The sequence below is a fragment of the Nanorana parkeri genome, unplaced genomic scaffold (genome assembly GCF_000935625.1).
Source record: "Nanorana parkeri isolate BGI_ZX_2015 unplaced genomic scaffold, ASM93562v1 scaffold219, whole genome shotgun sequence".
Classification (NCBI taxonomy): Eukaryota; Metazoa; Chordata; class Amphibia; order Anura; family Dicroglossidae; genus Nanorana; species Nanorana parkeri.
The window spans coordinates 510,923-531,161 of record NW_017306487.1 but is presented as its reverse complement, the minus strand read 5'-3'; the positions used below and the strand labels follow the sequence as shown (position 1 = coordinate 531,161).

General features: G+C 44.2%; 1 protein-coding gene across 4 annotated transcripts; it reads left to right on the top strand.

Annotated features, from left to right (window-relative positions):
• The first annotated feature begins 7,050 nt into the window (after positions 1–7,050).
• CDV3 (CDV3 homolog) lies at positions 7,051–19,933 on the top strand. Of its 4 annotated transcripts, XM_018555956.1 has the most exons (6): positions 7,051–7,413; positions 13,631–13,707; positions 14,189–14,191; positions 16,450–16,586; positions 16,719–16,878; positions 19,569–19,933. In XM_018555956.1, exons 1-6 carry the CDS (start codon positions 7,201–7,203, stop codon positions 19,693–19,695), a joined length of 717 nt encoding a protein of 238 aa, XP_018411458.1. In that variant the 5' UTR covers positions 7,051–7,200; the 3' UTR covers positions 19,696–19,933. The 4 variants fall into 4 exon arrangements, with proteins under 4 accessions (XP_018411458.1, XP_018411457.1, XP_018411455.1 ...); XM_018555955.1 differs by lacking the exon at positions 14,189–14,191 and having other exon boundaries at positions 16,453–16,586; XM_018555953.1 differs by lacking the exon at positions 14,189–14,191 and having other exon boundaries at positions 7,052–7,413.
• Positions 19,934–20,239: the final 306 nt, after the last annotated feature.

Genomic DNA, 20,239 nt, shown 5'->3' with positions numbered 1-20,239 from the left:
TTGAAGTCTGTAATTACTTGGTAAAGACTTTGATCCCTTTTTAAATAGAGGCACCACATTGGTTTTGCGCCAATCCATCGGTACCAAGCCAGTCGTTAGAGAGTCTCTAAAAATTAGATACAATGGCTTTGAAATTACACAGCTCAATTCTTTGAGGACACATGGTTGTAAGCCGTCTGGTCCAGGTGCTTTGTTCACCTTAAAAGGAGAACTATGAGGTGAGTGCTTTTCACTCACCTCATAGTTCTAGCCGACCTGTGACAATGAGACTGTCACAGGTCGGGTCAATAGATCGGGAGGTGAGCGAACATATACCGCCGTTCGCTCACCGCTCGATCCTGTCACAGCTCTCTGCCGTGACAGGGGAGGGGCTGGATTCCCCCCTCCCCGCTCCGATCCTCCAGCTCTGACTGGCGGAACGGACGGGGGAGGGGGCGGGTACAGCTGGCTCTGCCTCTAGATAGGCAGAGCCAGCTGTCAGACACGCAGCTGGGCGGATCCCGGCACAATTGTCGGGATCCGCTTCGGCATCTCAGTATACCGCGAGCAGCAGCTCGCGGTATACTGCGGCGTCTCAGTATACCGCAAGCTACAGCTCGCGGTATACTAAGCCTAGGGTGACGGGAGGACGCTAGTTTGTGTCCTCCCGTTACCCTAAGGAGAACTATGGGGAAAAGCCTTAACCCCTTAGTTCTCCTTTAATTTTTTCTATCTGTTTCTGGACCATATCAATAGTCAGCCATTGTGGTTCGGTAGAGGGTATGGGACTGCTATCTCCATTATGGACTTGAGTTATATCATGTTCCTTGGTGTGCACAGAGCTGAAGAAAGTATTTAATAGATTTGCCTTCTCATTGTCCCCAGTTACCAACTCTGAGTTATCTTTTAAGGGGCCAACATGCTCCGACCTGAGTTTTTTACTATTAATATATTTAAAGAATTTTTTAGGGTTAATCTTGCAATCATTTGCAACCTGTTGCTCGTTTTGAATCTTTGCAAGCTTTATTTCCTTTTTACATATTTTATTATATTCTTTGTAGCTTTCAAATGATGACAGTGTTCCTTCATTTTTATATTGTTTAAACGCCCTTTTCCTATTGTTTATGGCTTTTTTAACATTGGCATGGGTTTTTTTAACATCAGCCACATGGGTTTTACTTTTAGCCTTTTAAACTTATTGCTTACTGGAATATATTTTGCCGTATGGTTGCAAACAATTGTATTGAAGCATTCCCATTTTTGTTCAGTATTTTTCGATAAAAATATTCCCTCCCACTCTAAGTCTCTAAGAGCAGCCCTCAGCATGTGAAAATTTGCTCTCCTGAAGTTAAGTGCTTTTATTTTTCCAGTATTTACAAGACAGTTGTGGGTAGCTAGGCCAATGGCCCCCCAGGTGTGATCTCTCCCCCTACAAAATAATCAATTACAAAACAACAGGAGGAAATACCGGGGTTTATGAGAGATATTACACCATGGCTTGAAGTTTAGTGGAAAAATTTTATTTTAACCAGTTGACATCCGCAGTGTTAAACCCCCTTCCCATCCAGGCCATTTTTCACATATATTGCAAATATACATACAAAATAAAATAAAAAAGGGACAACTACAGTTGCGACCTATTAAAAACAAGGTTAAACCAGAGGCATAAACCCATATTCAGACATAACCATTATAAATCAATATATTATGTATGTCCAATCCCTACGCGTTTCACAACTTGGCTTCTTCAGGGGATTGTGACCTACCCTAACAAAAGATAATACATTAAATTAACATGAGTCCACAGAATTATTAGGTCTATTTTCGAGTATATAAAGTGCACAGAGTATATAGAGACATGTGCCTGGGTTTTCTATACCCAATGGAGAGAGTCCAACCACCGTTTACACCACCATATACCAAATTACTCACCACCCAATTGGAGTGGCTTAATGAGGGTCAAGCTCTCTGTGTGGAGCCTAGGTGAGGAGAAAGTCCTCCAATGGGGATGCTCCGTCCAGTAATTTGTGTCCCAAGAAAGGGGGGAAGGGAGGACCTCGGGGCCGCTACAGGAGGGAGGGACCACCAGTCCACGCAGGAGAGAAGGGGTTGCCTACACCTATCTTGTAGTGTTCTTTTACTCCAACATCCATGGACCTGTTTTTTACATGATTGCATTCCTTTAGTATTCAGCGCATAGCAAGTTTAAACACATCCCATATCTCATAGCCATACAAGTACATCTGTATACGGTTCCGTTCTAAAACGAAGGTGCATAGGTGATTCGACAATTCAACCGGAAGACCCCTTCATTTAGCTTCCATGTGTTTCCACCCATCCTCTTAATTAAAAGTAAATATATATACACACGTGTACCCTACCTATATGTGCATACATTTGCCCTATATACAGGGCTCACTGTGATCCTAACTTTTAAAGTAACTAAAGTGCCGTACCTTAATATCTATCTTAATATGGTGGACATTGCAGTGGTATTTGTCCCAGTAGAGATGATGGAGGTGTTTAGCAACTTCTCCAAGACTCTTATTGTGTGTTCAATGTAATTTGCACGTAGCAGAATGACTTATCTCCTCCAGAAGTGTCATCAAATGAGTGAATTATTCAATATATTTCTTAAAAAACATTTGCCCTTGTGTACCATAACTTGAATAGAAGACTATAATAAACAGTGAAAAAAATTGTATATTCTATCCACCCCCCTCCCCCCCCACGTGTGCAATGTTAAACCAAACCAAACTTAAAACTGCAATACAAATAATAAGCCACCCACCTCATTATAATGGTTGCGTATTTGAAAGTGGTTTCCGGCCGAAGCTCCTATGCTTGAGGGCCATTAACTGCCCATTTTAATGTGTCAGTGTGCAATGTAATGTACAAACATAAATCTACATAAGAGGTGCACATACCTGTCCTATGTTGGCTATGAGGAAAAGGGTTGTGATGAGGATCAAGGGGTCAAATCGATCACAGCCACCTTGATGTCTCCTTTCCACCTGCAGACAGGCGTCTTTTTTTCCAGTATGTGAATGTTGTTTACAACTTAAGCTAAATAAAATCATATTATGGTCACTGCTACCCAGATGTTCTTTTAAATTAATATTTGTAATAAGCTCTGCATTGTTTGAGATTACCAAATCCAGCAGAGCATATTTTCTAGTTGGGGCTTCTACAAACTGTACCATAAAATTATCATGTAATAAGTTTATAAATGTCCGCCCTTTTACTGTTCCAGCAGTGCCATTATGCCATTCAATGTCAGGATAATTAAAATCTCCCATTAATACTAATGTCCCCGTCCTGGCAGCCCTTTCTATTTGTTTAAAGGAGCTGAGTCTATCTCTTCAGTAACGCTGGGGGGCCTGTAACAAACTCCAACAATTACCTTTGCGTTATGCATACCAGTGTACAACTGCACCCATAACGCCTCAGCACCATCACACTCACCATCAACAAAGTCCTCTTTCACACTCACTTTAAGATCACTTCTCACATAGAGACAAGCCCCGCCACCTTTTCGTTTTACCCTCTCTCTTCGAAAGAGAGTATAACCAGGAATATTAACAGCCCAATCATGTGAAGAACCAAGCCAAGATTCAGCAATACCAATTATATCATAGTTCTCCTCATGCACCAAAGCTTCCAGTTCTCCCATTTTGCTGTGCAGACTTCTGGCATTGGCAAACAAACAATTAAAGACGTTTTTACATTTTATACTTGTAATTGCTGTATCTTTTGGTGTAGTACAATCAGTACCATCATTTGCAATGTTTGTGTGCAACATGGGAATTTCCTTATCTAGTTTGATTTCCCTCCCCCCAACTTGCCCTGCTCCAGCCTCCATTATAGCTCAACCCCTGTTTGACATATCTGCCCCACTATATTCCATCTTTCCCTCCCCCTTCATCCTAGTTTAAATACTCCTCCAACCCTCCCATGAACCTCTCCCCTAGCACACCATTTAGGTGCAGACCATCTTTAGCATATAGGTCAGGGGTGGCAAACACAAGGCCCGCACAGCAGCCAGGGCCGGTCCGCTATGCCGACTCTGTGCAGAGCAGTGTCTACTGTGTGGTAGTGAGCAGAGCCGGCACTACCACACAGTAGACACTAGAGGGCGCTGGTGGGGGAGGCCAGAGAAACACCTCCTCCCCCAGCCCTCTCTACTCTGTGCTCTTTCCGGAGCTTGCTGGTGCTGTTCCTGCAGCCTGCACTGTCCCGGTACCGGCCGAGATATTAACATATGAATGGGCCGCGGTAATTTGCATATCAATAAGCCACGACCCTTTCATATGTAAATATCACGGCTCATTCATATGCAAATCGCCGCCCCTCCCCTGCTGCTAAGGAAGGGAAGAGAAGACTGCAAGAACAAGGTATGTGTATGGTCAGGGATTTACTCTCCCTGCCGCCCCAAGGCCAGATTCCACAATACACCCCCCCCCCCACCAACCCCCCCCCATTAATGGAGAATGGCAGGGGCGGCAAGGTTAGTTTTCATTTTTTTATTGTTTGTTTCCCCTTTTATTAGCACTTTTTATGAGTAGATGCATAGTCCTATACAACCGGCCCTTTGAGGGTAACCATACTGCTGATGCGGCCCCCGATGAATTTGAGTTTGCCACCCCTGATATAGGTTGTTCCCCAATGAAAAGTCGGCCCAGTGCTCTAGAAACCCAAAGCCTTCCCTCCTACACCAGGTCTTCAGCCATGCATTTAGTTCTCTAAGCTCCCGCTGTCTGTCCTGCGTTGCGCATGGCACAGGCAATATTCCAGAGAATATTACCTTGGAGGTCCTTCCCTTCAGCTTGCAACCTAGTTCCTTAAATTGATTTTTAAGGATCCTCCATCTTCCATGTATTCTGTCATTCGTCCTAACATGGACCAAGACAGCTGGGTCATGCCCAGTCCCTCCCAGTAATTTGTCCACCCGGTCCACCACATGCCGAACCCTGGCACCAGGGAGACAGCAAACCATCCAGTTGAGGTGATCCGGGCGACAAACTATTCTATCAGTCCTCCGAATTATAGTATCCCCTATTATAACAACATGGCTAGGCCTTGCTGCAATACCCTCACCACCCGGACTAGATGTGCTGCTCTCCCGGCTGTTAGGGGTAGCAGTGACATCTAGGGCTGCCAATTCTGAGACCCACACATCTTCACCCAACTTAGCAAATTTGTTTGGGTGCACAAACACAGGACTGGCCTTCCTCTTATGTGAGCCCCTGCCGCTCCCTCTAGCTACAGTAACTCAGCTTCCTACATGATCATCCTCACTTACCCCTCCACATCAACCCCATTAACTGCCTGCTCAGTGATCAGCAGACTCCTCTCAAGGTTGTCCAGTCTACTCAGTGTTGCATTCCCCTCTTCCAGATGTCTAATCTGAGCTTCCAGAAGTGCAATCTGCTCACATCTGTCACAGCGATATACACCTTGGAGCTGTGGCTCCATTTGTGCATACATGTGGCACAGTGTGCACTGAACAAGCCCTTCAACCATGCTAACAACTATGATCCCAATTGCAATATTTATCAAATTGATATGAAAATAAAGATGTTACTTACAGGTTAAACACCAATTTTTTAACGCCATTAGCTCACAGGCACTTTGTTCCCAAGCCCTGTGTGAGCAAGCTCAAAATGAATGGTGCACTAGTTTATAATACACCTGCTCAATGAGAGACACCTGAGCACAATTAACCCCTCCCCCTAACCAGAGCACTGCAAACATGAGGGGGAAAAAAGGGAACAGTTTAAAAACTGACAGAAAAGGAAAAAGTGTTTTTAAATACTAAAAAAGGGTCTAAAAAGGAAGGAAGCAGAGACAACAAGTATTCCAAAAATCAAGCACTCAATATATCCCAAACAGCTCAAATCCACTTAGCTCACAGGCACTTTGTTCCCAAGCCCTGTGTGAGCCAACGTGATGGTTGAGGTGCCGATACCAAGTATTTGGGCGAGTACTGGTACTCGTCCAAATGCTCGGATACTTACCCCGATATGGGAACTTCTGGTCAGTGGGAGATTTCCTCTGACCGGCAGTACCGCGAGGGAACATGGAGCCGGGTAATGACTTGCGGCCCGGCTTCTTGATTGGCCGGGAAGCCGGCTCAATGCTGATTGGCCTGGGAAGTTAGCTCCATGCTTCCTGATTGGCCAGGAAGCCGGCTCCATGCTGATTGGCTGGGAAAATGGCTTCCTAGCCAATCGGCATCGTGATGGCCAAACAGCCGGCTCTATGCTGATTGGCTGGGAACCCGGCTTCCTGGCTAATCAGCATCGAGCTGGCCAAACAGCATGAAGCCAGCTTCCCGGGCAATCAAGAAGATGTGTGGTGGGTAATGACTTGCTGCCCAACTTCCTGATTGCCTGGGAAGCCAGCTCCATGCTACCGGTACTGGTGAGTACCGCAATATAAATATCGGTACAAAAAACTGGTATCGGTGCATCCCTAATGGAAACTGTCACTAGGCCTTCCAGGAGGTGGCCAGAAGACGCCCTCACTGGGCCCACTAGGAAGTGGACAGAAGCTGCCACTGGGGCCTCCAGGAAGTGTCACTGGTGTTTCTAGGAAGCAAATGGAAGCTGTCACTTGCACTTCCAGGAAGAGGACGGAAGTCATCACTAGCGCCTCCAGGAAGTGCTTATAACCCTTCACAGGAGGCTCCAGGAAATGGACAGAATCTGTCAATAGAGCCTTTAAGTAGTAGGCAGAAATCTGGTTCAAAAAAAAAATTACATTTTCCAAAAATTGCATTTTTTTAGCAGCTTATTGTTATCTTTCCCTGCAAATTTCCACTTTAAAATAACACAACGAAAGAAAGCAGAACAAGTAGCGTATTTCTGGAACACAGGGACTACCACCATGTTCCATTGTTAATAAAGTTATTTGTCGAAAAAAAGAAAATGAGCAACGCAAGCGGCGAGACACGTTCTAGGTTGAGAAAGTAGCGCGAGGCAGTCCAGACTACTCCAAAGCAGAGAGGGGTGTTCCATATACACGTGATCGTACACCACGTAAGCTGAGAGCGCAAAGTCGCAGCCAGTCACCCCTACCAGCGCCGTCTTGATGGTTTAACCCCGGGTGTGGGCAGCGCTTCCGGCCTCGCCGATCCACTCAGTGTGTGAGTGTGACCGGTTCGTGCCGTGTGCAGTGTTCACATAACCCCTTCCGTCTCCTGTTATCGCTACCGCTGCCATGGCTGAGCCCAACGAGAGGAGCCTGGATGATTTCTTCGCGAAGAGGGACAAAAAGAAGAAGAAAGAGAAGAGCACTATGAACATCAGCAGGTCGTCAGCGAGGCCGCCGGAAGGGTCGCAATCCTCCTTAGTGTCCCTGAGCGTAGGGCCCAAGAACGTCAAGAAGGACAAGGCCAACAAGAGCGAGGCGCAGGACACCCAGCAGGAGAAGGTATGCTGCTGGACTCCATAGGGAACTCCCTAACGGAGATGGGACTATAAGTACACGTGGGAGCTCGCCTGTCATTGTCACATGTGTGCGGCAGGCTGCCTGTCAAGGCCAGAAGAAAGCAGCCAGCGTCATTACCAAATGGCATATTGAGATGTGCGGTGCCTGACAAATATGTGCCAGGTTCCCTCCGCTGCTGCTTTCTGATTGGTGGGGAAGATTGCCCAGAGTTAATGGAAGGAAGCTCATACTGGGTCACGTGTACTAAGTTTTTATTATGTCCCTGGTTCAGACCTGATCAACATTACTGGTGGGGGTGGCTTAATTTTTTTGTTAGTCATCTATATGTCTTTATATTAAGCTCTACCCAACTAGTAGTTAATGTATGTCTTTTCTTGAGCCCCAAATTCCTAATTTTTTGGTATGACTTTCTTTTTTCGGTATCTTTGTGATTAGAGCTTCGCACATCAGGAGCTAAATCTTCGGGACCACATGTGCGGTGATACCTTGTTCACTGCCACTACTCCTAACACAGCACCAGAATGCACTGTGTGGGTGTCCTCCAAACACAGCACCGGAGCCCCGGCGGCCTGTACTGTGCGGGTGTCCTCCAAACACAGCACCGGAGCCCCGGCGGCCTGTACTGTGCGGGTGTCCTCCAAACACAGCACCGGAGCCCCGGCGGCCTGTACTGTGCGGGTGTCCTCCAAACACAGCACCGGCGGCCTGTACTGTGCGGGTGTCCTCCAAACACAGCATCGGAGCCCTGGCAGCCTGAACTGTGCGGGTGTCCTCCAAACAGAACCAGAGCACTAGCTGGCTATTATGTGCATGGTTAGGCCTAACACTGCACCAGCGGTCTAACTGACTTTATTGTGCATGCGTTGGCCAAGTACAGCAGCAGAGAGCTGCACGTGTCCCCTGGGCACGGCACCAAGTAATGTGTGTAGGTTCAGTGGTACACACGTGGCTCCAGGGAGACCCTTTGGGAATGTGGGCCAAAAGCTCACACAATGTGTTTAAAAATGTGCGTCACAAACACTGCCATTATTAATGGTACCCCAAGCGTGGGCGGTAAAATTCTTGTTTTTGCCTGCGTGTCATGCAATGCAGGAAGCTCGCAGCTGAAAATGTTTGTTGCATGTATGGCAGCCCATTCAAATGAATGGCTGACGTGTGGCAAACGCACAGGAATGCACATTCATGCATCGCAAATGTGAACGGAGGCAGAAACTCAAAAAAAACCACCTAGATTTTCAAAGTGTGATTATGCTGTAAAGACTGCAGGGGGCGGGAAACAATAGTGATGTAATGTATGCTGCTACATATTTTTTTCCCCCAGAGGGTTTAATAACACTTTAATGTAATTCCAACAGCTATTGATTATCTGTAGTTTTTTTTTTTTTACAGGATGACCTGAAAAGGCTTTTAAAGAGTGGCCTATGTACAATTTTGGGTGCCAAATGCATGCAATTTTAAGGCTGGACGTGTTTATTTACTTAACCTTATCTTTTATATTTTACCAACAAATTGTCATTCTTGTGCTCTAAAATTAACTTTAATGTTTTTTTTTTTTTTTTAGTGTTTTTTTTAACGGTGTTTGATAAACCGTTGCACTAATATGCATACTAATATAAACAATTGTAGTTCCCATCATTTTTTTTCCAGGGACTCTTCTTTCAGGAAATATTTAATTATTGGGTGTGACTGGTGGGGGTGGTGTCCTTTTCCAGCCTTTAAAGCTCATGTCTTCCCCCTCCATTTTTTGGGGGCAAAAAACAGTACATCTAGCTCAGCCTGTGTGGAGGCCAGTGTGAGCCCAGCTTCTTCTAAACAGCAAGACTATTAGGCATCATTCACACACAATGCAAAACTGTATATGTGCGTATATACGTGCACAATAAGCAATCCCAGAATGCATCATTCGTAATAGAAATTTTAATGAACTGTATGTCCGTATATGCGCGTAAATACACTGCGCGGACGCATCACGGTTCCATTCTGTTTTTGCGCATTTTTATGCTACGCAAATATACGGGTCCATACGCAGCTATGTTTATGGAGCCATTTATTTGCATATGGTACAATGCGCGCATATACGTGCGTATATGCGCGACAGTGTGAATGAGGCCTTAGTGAATGACAATATCTCTTAGAAACGTGCAGATGACACTTGAATAGGGCTGTGCACACTGCTAGGTAAGCATTCATATGCAGGGCACATATGCAGAAGTTAATGATAACAATAGTTACAATTGAGCAGTAATAGTAACCTCTATCCCAGCACTAAATGTTTCATTGCTGTCCTAGGTTATCCGTTTTGTAGCCAGTTTATTAAAACAAATATTGATTCAGGAAATATAATCTGTTCTCTTAAAGGAGAACTATGGGGTTAGGGCTTTTCCCCATAGTTCTCCGGGTAACGGGAGGACACAAACTAGCGTCCTCCCATCACCCAAAGCTCAGTATAGGTCGCGGTATACTGAGACGCCGCAGCCGGAACTGATCCCGACAATTATGTCTGGATCCGCCCAGCTGCGTGAGTGACAGCTGGCTCTGCCTATCTAGAGGCAGAGCCAGCTGTACCTGCCCGTCCGTTCCGCCAGTCAGCGCTGGAGGATCAGGGAGGGGGGAATCCAGTCCCTCCCCTGTCACGGCAGAGAGCCGTGACATGATCAAGAGGTGAGCGAACGTGGTATGTGTTCGCTCACTTCCCGATCTACTGAGCCGACCTGTGACAGTTTCATTGTCACATGTCAGCTAGAACTATGAGGTGAGTGAAAAGCACTCACCTCATAGTTCTCCTTTTTAAGCATTGTGAAGGATTTTGATGGCAAATCAGAAACAAAGCTGTTGGCTAAACTTTACATGGGTCTATCTATATTGATGTCCAGGTGTATATTTCAGTATTTCTCATATCCACTACTGTCTCCACGGTGCGATTATTTTTTCGATACATTAATTTCCTTTTTTAGATGGTCCTGTTATTTTTGGCATGTGAAACATACATTGAAATCATTCTTTGATGCGAAACAACACATAAAGCATATCAGTATGGCAGGTACCCTGAAACCTACAAAGCTGTGTTCTGCTGTTGTGCGTAGGAGAAGAAAATAACATTAACCCCTTCGTGACTGACGACGTACAGTGTACGTCGCCAGCATCGGGGCTGTTTAAACAGACTCCCGGCGACTTTTGCCGCCGGGACTCTGTTTAAACTTGTATTTTTTTTTTCTCGTATATCTACTGCTAGCAAGCAGTAGATGTATGCAAAAAGTTTTTGTTTTTTTAAAGAAACGCTTTAAAAGCGGTTTAAACTTACCCCTGTCTTCCCCACGCGCTACCGTCCGAAAATGCTCGGGCGGCCGCAAAGCATCTTGGGGAGGGCGCATGCGCAGTTCAGATTTTCGGCCGAGAGACAAGTTTAAGTCTGGACGCGTGCACCCGCATGCAGACACCGTTGGACAGGAAGTGCCAGCAAGGACAGAGGAGACGGCGCTGGATCTGAGACCCGTTGCCGCGCTGGAGAGAAGGCTGATGAAGATCGGATTAAGAGACATCATTTAAGGTAAGTGCTTTAATCAACTTTCGGGGGGAGGAAAATCACAATTTGCTGATCTTCATGAATAAAGCACATATACATTTGCCTGATGAGGAGGAAGGTGAAATTCATGACAGTTCATCATTCATGATGACAAATGGTTAATGTACAGCTTTTTTCTTTAATTCAGCCAGCTGGTGGGTACTGAGAAATAAATCTCTAGGCGTTTGTGTTGCTGTGTCAGATAATACTCCTGTCATGTGCCTGGATAACAGTGATTGGATTCACCTAAATGAACAGTAATTAATTACAGGTGCTGTCAGAATTTTTCATTTCCATTGTTTTTAGAGCAATTTATAAAGTGTATAAATGGCATTTTGATTAAGTCCCCAGCAGTGGCTCTGCAAACACACTTAGGCTGTATTCAGATGGGTGCTTGAGTCCACTACCCCTCTAAAAAGTAATCCGTGGTGGGTCCCTTTTTTCTAGAGGATGGTAGACTAGCAGCTGTTGTCCTTCTCAATACTTTTTTTTCTATCCCAGTGGGATTCCTCTATTGTGTTGCAGTGGGTACATGTTTGCGCCACGGTTCTATTGATTGCAATGGTCACACTTGGCAGGTTTGTCACAGCATGTTTTATAAGCATGAGCGACAGCTATGTTGAGTTTTAGGTGGGCGGTAAAAACGCAGATCAACCGCCTGTCTTTACCACCCCTCAGCCACCACAGGGGTGTGGAATTCCTATCGCCCGTGCAAGCAGCCGGCTAAATGTAGTGTGGGAGCTGTACAGCCGTCCAAAATCACTTGCCTGAATCGCGCTCCCCCCTCCGTATGAATAGTGACACAGGAATGCAGCCTTCCTGTCGCAGGAGAACGAGCACAGTGCTGTGCTAGAACTCCTGGGTTGGAGGTGATGGGGTCAATAAAGAGAACCTGTCACCTCCAAAAGCTATCGCACAAGGGATTGTTACCCCTTGTGTGAAAGCCATAAAGTGAGAAAAAAAAGTTAAAAATAAAATATAACAATTAAAAATGTACATACATAAAAATGGAAAAAATAAAAAAGCGATAGTTAAAATAATGATAAATTTATTTAAAAGCAAAAATAAAAAAAGGTAAGATAAAATCTAAAAAATTAAAACCATATGGTATATCTTACAGAATGAGTCTATAAGATGCTTGATGAATTACAAAATATAGTATATCTTACAGCAGAAATCTATAAGATGCTTTAGAAACGTGTCTTTAGTTAGTAAGTAAAAATAGTCCCAACAGGTGTCTGTCTATTCAATGTGAGTGTGGGCGAGAATGAGTGTGTGTGTGTGTGTGTGTGTGTGTGTGTGTGTGTGTGTGTGTGTGTGTGTGTGTCGGCAATCGTGCACAAAACCGTGTGGATGGACGGGCGGTCACAGAATTGCACACCACCGCCGATCGCGCTGCTAGTGCCCCCCCCCGCTATACCTTACCTTTCAGGTACATCTGCCAGTACGGGTGTACTATCTGTACCATGTATTCTAAATTTCGCTCACAGAATTCAAGCACTCGGTCAGCGCGGTCACCTGACGGCGCTGACCAAGGAGAAGCTCTTCTTGGCACTGCTAAATACAGTTTGGGTAAAAAAATGTTTGTATTGGGACAAGTAGATTTCCATGAGGGACAAGTAGATCGGGACCCCCCCCCTTTTTTTTCCTTGGACAAGTAGTTTTTTTAAAAATTACAAAACCCCTGCAGTGTGAATGAGGCCTCAGTAGGCTGAAAATGAGGTTTCTCCTAGAGCAGTGTTGTATGTTTTTCACCTGTGCTGTATGTGATGGCACCTCGGCTTTTGCTGCAGCTTTGTACTTGCAGCTGCTGTGAAATCCCTGCAGGTTTAAGAGCAGGGGACTTCTGTTTTTCAATGGAGAGGTACAACAGATACGGGATGCCATTTAATGTGCAAGTGGAGCAGTTTCTAGTGTGATGTGAACCTTCTTTTTGATGATTAAAATCTTTACTTGATGAATGGTTTTGCGTTCCAATTCACGTTAGGAATTCAGCAGGTGTTTCTTTTAAAGTAAGCGGTCTATCACAAATTGATATTTTAGTTCTAGGGGTTTGCTTGCGGGATGAATTGCCTGCCAGCTTCATAGACCTGGGCATTTCAAGTCTCAGTCTTCCTGCTCTGGCAGAAGGAATATTACGCTTCCTCTTTATTTTCTAAAATCTTCTGTTCATGAAGATGGCCGTGTGGAGACCTTCTGGAAATGGTTGCAGGAGGTTTAGTGGACCTGGTGATGCTGATAGATGGGTCAATTTACACCAGTGTGCTGTGGTAAGGCTTTGGTATAATGTGTAGCCTTTTTCTGCATTACACACCAGTGTCTTCCTAGCGCACGGTAACACTACTGCAGGTTGTGTTGCACTGGAGGAAGTTTTTCATCGCAAGTGATGAATTCAGAAGCCTGTTTAAATAAATGTGCTACTTTCATGCAAAGTCCGGTAATGTTGGCATAATGTGTTCACACTGAATCACACTTGGTTGATGTGATTCTGTTCCCTGGACATTGCTGTCACCTACCCATTACTCTATTTGTAGTTTGTACTGTCCAGTCCCTTATAACCTTTTTTTATTTCTTCAAATGCCAACACTTTACCAAGTATTTGCCATTGTCCTAATGTGACTTTGTTCTTTTATTTAGGAGGATGATGAATGGAAAGAATTTGAACAGAAAGAAGTCGATTACAGTGGACTCCGTCTCCAGTCATTGCAGATAAGGTATTGCATTAATATACAGGATTTATATAGCGCCAACAGTTTGCGCAGCGCTTTACAATATAGGGAAAACATTACAATACAAATCAAGACAAGATGGTAATGAGGGCTTACAATCTAAAAGGGAGGGTAATGTAACCAAACCATTTTTTGGAGTATGTTCATCACGCAATGTGTGTTGTGTTTGGAGTCTTCTTGCCCTTCTCTTCCTATGCTATAATGCATAACATATGAAGTTTGGAAGTTCTGCTAGCTTCATTTGCTTACACCTTCATTTGCCCTTTCATATTCCATATAATGCACAGGAGGACGTGGGTGTAGGATGACCATACAAAGTTGTAGGGGAAGAAAGGACCGATAGAAATGGTCCAAGGGTATTGGCTGACCGTTCAACTGGCTCATTCAACTAAAGTGGATTGGAAAATCCACTTTTGTTGAATGGAGTGGTGCAGACAGGGCCACACACAACTTGAATTTTGGTCAGCAGGTCAAAATTCGAGCTGTGTATGGCCAGCTTTATGCAAGTCTTTGTCGGAGTATGGGAGTTTTGGGTTCCTGAACAAATATGATGGACATAAGAAATTACATTTGTCAGCACTGAGAAAGATAACAGGTTTTTAACTATTGATAACTATTCTCATTACCGATTAGTTGCAACCCTAGTGCATTTTGCTGAAAAAGGCCACTGCCATCAGGCAATACTATAAAGGGGAAAGCAGGTATATGACACGGGTATCACCAAAATTAGGGCTGAAACAACTATTTGATCGATAGAGAATCGTTAATTCGTTGATTAGTTGAAACCACCTTCTCTGCATTCCCTCGGAACGTCTGCTGTGCCCCTGTGCCTCCTCTGTATTCCCCGGCTTCTCTGCTGCCCCCGGGCCCCCTTTTCTGCTGGCGGTAGAAAGCCAGCGTCAAGTACCTATCCAGGAGCTGGGAACAATCGCCAACCTGCTATTGGCTATATTAAATTTCAATAGCAGGCTGGCTACTGACTGACTTAGAATAGCAGGATGGCTATTGTTTCAAGCCACTGCCTGCTGTGTTTTACACCCGGCATTCCCCCAGTTAAAACTATTAGAGCCTGTTCACACCAGTTGCAGTGCGTTCCGGCCCGATTTTGGCCAGAACGCACTGCCTCGCATTGCGGCCGGCTCACTTTTTGCGGTGCAGGAGGGGGCATGGGGGGCCATTGAAGTGAATGGCACCGTAGCCACGCCCTCCGGCCGCAATGCGATAGCCTGCACGGGATCGCAAGGCACATTGTGCCTGCGGTTCAGGGCAGTACGATCAAAATGCTGCAAGCACTATTTTGATCACACTGGACAACAGACACAATGTGCCTTGTGATCCCGTGCGGGGGATCGCATTGCGGCCGGAGGGTGTGGCTACGGTGCCATTCACTTCAATGGCCCCCCATGCCCCCTCCTCCCCTACACAGTGAGCCGGCCACAATGCGATGCGGTCCGTTCCGGACAGAATCGGAACGGAACGCACTGCATATGGCGTGAACGCACCCTTATAGTGGAACGGTGACATTAGGTGCCAATGTGATATCACTTAGGGGGGTGGGGGGCACCCAATTTGAAATCTTCTGCCCCCATGTGCTCCAAGATGGAGACTCTCATAGTTTAGAGTCCGCACTATAAGAGGTGCCTTGGCGCGGCAGTGCGGCTTTCACATTTTCTGCAGAAGACGTGTATCCAAACCTCTGTTATTATCCTCAGTGGTGAGACAAGTTGTTTTACATGCTGGTTTGTGAGTGTGCCATGATGCCTTTCTGCTGTTTGGGGGGCTATCAAGCCATGCATACTAACGGAAACATGAGTCTTGTCTGTCTGGTTTGGCGTGTTCTTTAAAAAAAAAAGTTTGTTATTTAATTATATTGGTTGGAATTTTTAAAAACCAGATTATTTTAAATCCATGAAACTAATTAAAATGTCTAATACATGCAATTAAAAAAATATATAAAAGTGTGAAAGTTTTTGCTTGAAAAGTTCTGCTGCAGAATGTGCGTTGCTGTGCATTCATTTCAATGACACCCCTAACGCACCGCCCACCCAAAATGTGCACGCAGTTTTATTCTAAAGTAAACTGTTTTTAATACCATTTGTGTTTATTTTAAATAAAAGATGGTATTTTTTTCATTGTTTTTAAAATCGACAAACTAATCGATTTATTAAAATAATCATTGCAGCCCTAACCAAAATAGAAAGTGTTTATTAAATATATTTATAGGTCATATTTAAAGCATTTCTGTTTTGGTGATACTTGTGTTATATACATTATTTAAAATGTTTTACAGTTTCTTTAACACGGAGGAAAGAAATACAACATAGTGACTCTCTGATGAAAGATAGCTGTTGCTTTTCTTCCTGGCATGCACATGATCAATAATGGACCTGTGACCTATGCCATGGCCATGCTTTATTTCTATTTCCATCATGTCTAAATATAAAAATGCCCTTAAAACTACGTATTGTAATACCAGCAAGCACAATGGTAAATGGTTTCTTTATCAAATGTCATGTGGGCGTTGTAGATGTTGTAAAAATGTGCCGTCTTAGAACACTCTTCAGGAAGCTATACGCTCATCTTCTTGGCAACAAGGAAAGCATGAACATTTCCAGCTATGCACAGTTCATGCATTCATGCCTTACAAGTATAATATAAAAAAAATCAATTATTTAATTGCTGCCTGAAAGGAATGTAATGTCCTTCTGCAATGTACTTTTTTTGCAGCAATGAAAAGGAAGATGATGAAAATGAGAAGAAAGAAGATCAAGGGGCAGACTGGGAAGAGGCTGGTGGCTCTGGATCAGAGAAGGCAGTGGGGCCTTGGAATAAGCCTGCTACTGCTCAGCCTACCGTAAATATTGGTGAGACCATGTAGAAGGCGGAACCATAAATCACATTATTCTGTTTAACTTTTTAAACTTCCACATAAGTTAATTCAGAAAATACCTGATTTCATAAACTGTTTAACATGTTTAATTTCCTATCATTTCCAGTAACTGAAGTTGCAGAGTCTGGAGTACAGTCTGGTGTATATAGACCCCCTGCTGCCAGATCCTCTACTGCACCCCGGAAACCCCAGGGTCCCCCAGAAATTTTTAGTGATGCTCAGTTCCCATCGCTACAAGCCACTGCCAAGCATATAGAGTCCCGCAGGCAAGTACTTCATTGTGTGTGTCATCAAATACAGTGTAAAGTTCCTGTTGCATATTTATGTGGTGTGACATTGCAGTAGCAGGCATTTATCGCAATAATCAGATTTATGGATCACAAATTTCTCCAGCAGTTCTATATGAAGGACATTCTCAATACTGTTTGGTGCTGGGGGCTCAAAGGGGTCCATGTATTCAGTGAGGGTTGGTATAAGATCCTTGCGCCTGTAATAAGTCAGTTTTGCTCACCATGGGAGTGGAGCTTGGTTGCCAATGTGAATGGGACTCCAGTGAACCTTATTGTAAGTGTCACATATTGGGTTTAATCCTTCCATTGCCAAAGCTGTTTTTGCACTCGTGATAATCCACATTTTAGGCCTGAACACTTCTTAAACCCCCCACACGTCCTCCCCAATGATATATTTCCTGAAATCAGAGACCTTGTAGAATAAAATGGTGGCAGTTGAAAATTGTCGCATAATAGTGCAACTCTTTATCAAACCCAAAATATCAGTAAAAAATACACGCAAGTTAATTTTGGTGCACTAAATCGCAATACCCAATTTTTTTTGTAAAATAGATGAGGTTGAGACAAGTAAATCCCAAACATGCAAAGCTTAAATTGCGTGTGACCATGTAAATGTGTGGAAGTACGGTACCCTAAATTGTCCATAGGTGATGTTTTAAAAGCCTGTAGAGGTGCGCCGAAATGAAAATGTCAAAACGGAGATGAGAAAGTCAGGCCGAAACGGAAAATGTTTTTTTTCTATTCAAACTTTTTCAAATTTTTAAATAGGATTTTTGTACTCACCGAAAATCCTTTTCTCTCCCGTTCATTGAAGGACCCAGGGCAACAGATCGTAGATCCTGAATTCTATTTTTTATTTTTTTGTAAACTTTTTTTTAAATTTTCTTATTTTTTATTCAATATTTTTTACTTTTGAGGTGCTTCGGTGAAATATTAGGGGTCCAAAGAGACCCCTGATATTTCCCTTTTTAAAATGGAAAAAGAGATTGAGGACACAGAGTCCTCTATCTCTTTTTCTGCAGCCCCGGTTATGAATGAACAGGAATCCTCTGAGTTCCTGTTCATTCATAACTTGAACATTGTGTGTTTTACTATAACTATCACTACTGTCGCTTCCCATTCATTCATAATTGATATAGTCAACATACTCTGTCAGTTATTTACAAACACTCAGCGATCACTGAATGTTTGTACCGCTCTTCATCCTGACACGAGCAGCTCAGCCTCCTGCGACAGCACTGCAAGCTGTATCTGCCCACACCGCCATTCTCCTGACCTGTGACAGGAAGCTCAGTGCTGTGGGAGGAGAGATGCCGGCCGCTCACGGCACACCCCCGCCCTGCACAGCTCGGCCTCCTGTCAGTTTCTCTCCTCCCTGCTGGGACACAGAGCCGTGCCCAGTGGGGACTAGAGAAAGCTGGGATGCACTGTTATTTCGGGCAAAAAAATGACACTTTTGGCATTATGCCAGAAGTGCCATTTTTGGCTGATAGGTGCATTCCTAGTCATCAGTTTAGTGTTGAACATGAATAATGGTCCTAGAATTATTGATCTTTGGTGCACATGGCGATACCTAGCATGTGGCCAATCAAGGCTTTCGTACATAGGCGCACCTAGCTAGTTAGGAGATACATGTTCGCTGGGATGGGGGCCATTTATGGGGTTTTTAAATGTATTTTATTTTCCTTTATTTTTTCTATTAGACCCCTAATGTCACCTTTGCACAAAAGCTGTGTAACCACCGCTTCTTTCCTGGATTCTCTAGCCCCAGAATGTCAGCTCACAAACTGGAAGTGATGCATTGAGTGTCGCTACCGCTTTTATTGAGCGGGAGGAGATCAGCGAACTGATGTGGATAGGTCGGCTTTACACATGTAAACATAGCCGCTGGGCCCCGCTGCCATCGACGGGGGGTAATGCCCATTTTGCACTTTAACTGAAGTATTTGCATTAAAGGAAACCTGCCATGGGTACCGTGGGAACCTACGATTGCTGAACCCTGCGTCAGAAAGTGCTAGTTTCATGGTGACCCTATAGCTTCAATAGTTTAGTAAGTCAGGAACCCAGAAGAGGCATGTACTGCTGTCATGACATGTTTATTTTAAGAGGGAGGTTGGTAAATAAATGAAGGTGTTGGTTTTTCAATTTGTCCTCTAGACCCCACATATATTTAAACGTTCCAGAAATGTTTTATTGTAGAATTGAACACTGTCGTTGCCCCAGAAAGACTCCTTAAAGCCGTTTCCTCTAATAGAAAAAGTATTCTTCCCTCTGTGGTGGCCTGGTTGTCCAATCTTCATTCTCTTAGTGTTACAGCCCTGGCCAATCTTCAGCATTTGACATGTCTGGCCATGACTGATTCCTCTGCCCCCGCTGTGCCGTGTGGTTCATCACTGCTGTACCTTGTAGTTTAGAGGAGTTGGCAGAGGGACCGACAAGACAATGCGGGGAACACACGAATCCCACATTCCTGCAAGTGTTAAATGCTGAAGACTTATGGAGGCTGTATTGCTTCAACAGATTGAAGATGGTAGACCCAGGCCACCAGAGAGGCGATTAGAACACCCCTTTTATTATTGGGGAGAAAGACCATGTCACTGTAATGTTGTTCTATTGTCTGTATTATGCATAACGTAAACTCCTGATGGCATTTGTTTTCAAAACAGAGATAAAGAAATGGAGAAGACTTTTGAAATAGTGAAGCATAAAAACCGTGCAAGAGAAGAAGCTGCAAAGAACCAGGCTCTCCAACTCCAGTTAGACAACCAGTATGCTGTTCTAGGTGAACAGTAAAGCCCCCAAAACATTTTGCATCAGATCTTTGATAACTTGCCCACTAAGGTAAACAAACTACAGCTCTTGGACCGAGATCATCTGAACTGTGTGATCTTCTGCGTGGCGCACTGGATGACGCAAATGACTGGATCCGACATTGTTCAAAAACTTTAAAGAATCATGTTAATCTTGCAATGTTACGCACTCTTCCCCACCTCCTAGTTATGGGAACATGTGTCTGTTAGACGCTACCAGTTGAACAAGCTTTCCCGGTGTTCAGACATAACACATCTAAGAGAATGGAATAGCAGCATTTAGTGGTTATTAGAATTGGTTATGCTGAGCCTGCACAAGGTTGACTACCTCAGTTTTGCTATGCTCATAGCGGACACCACAAGGATTGGCGTCGCTTAAAGCAGAGATTGTATGTTTCAAATAGCTGCGTTGGGACAGGAAGTATCCCCGCTCTCTGTTTTGGCACAGCTATTAAAACAAGACATCACCTTTTACATTTGTCTGCTTTGTGTCAATCATTTAAGTGACCTTAAAGGGAGTTAGTCAA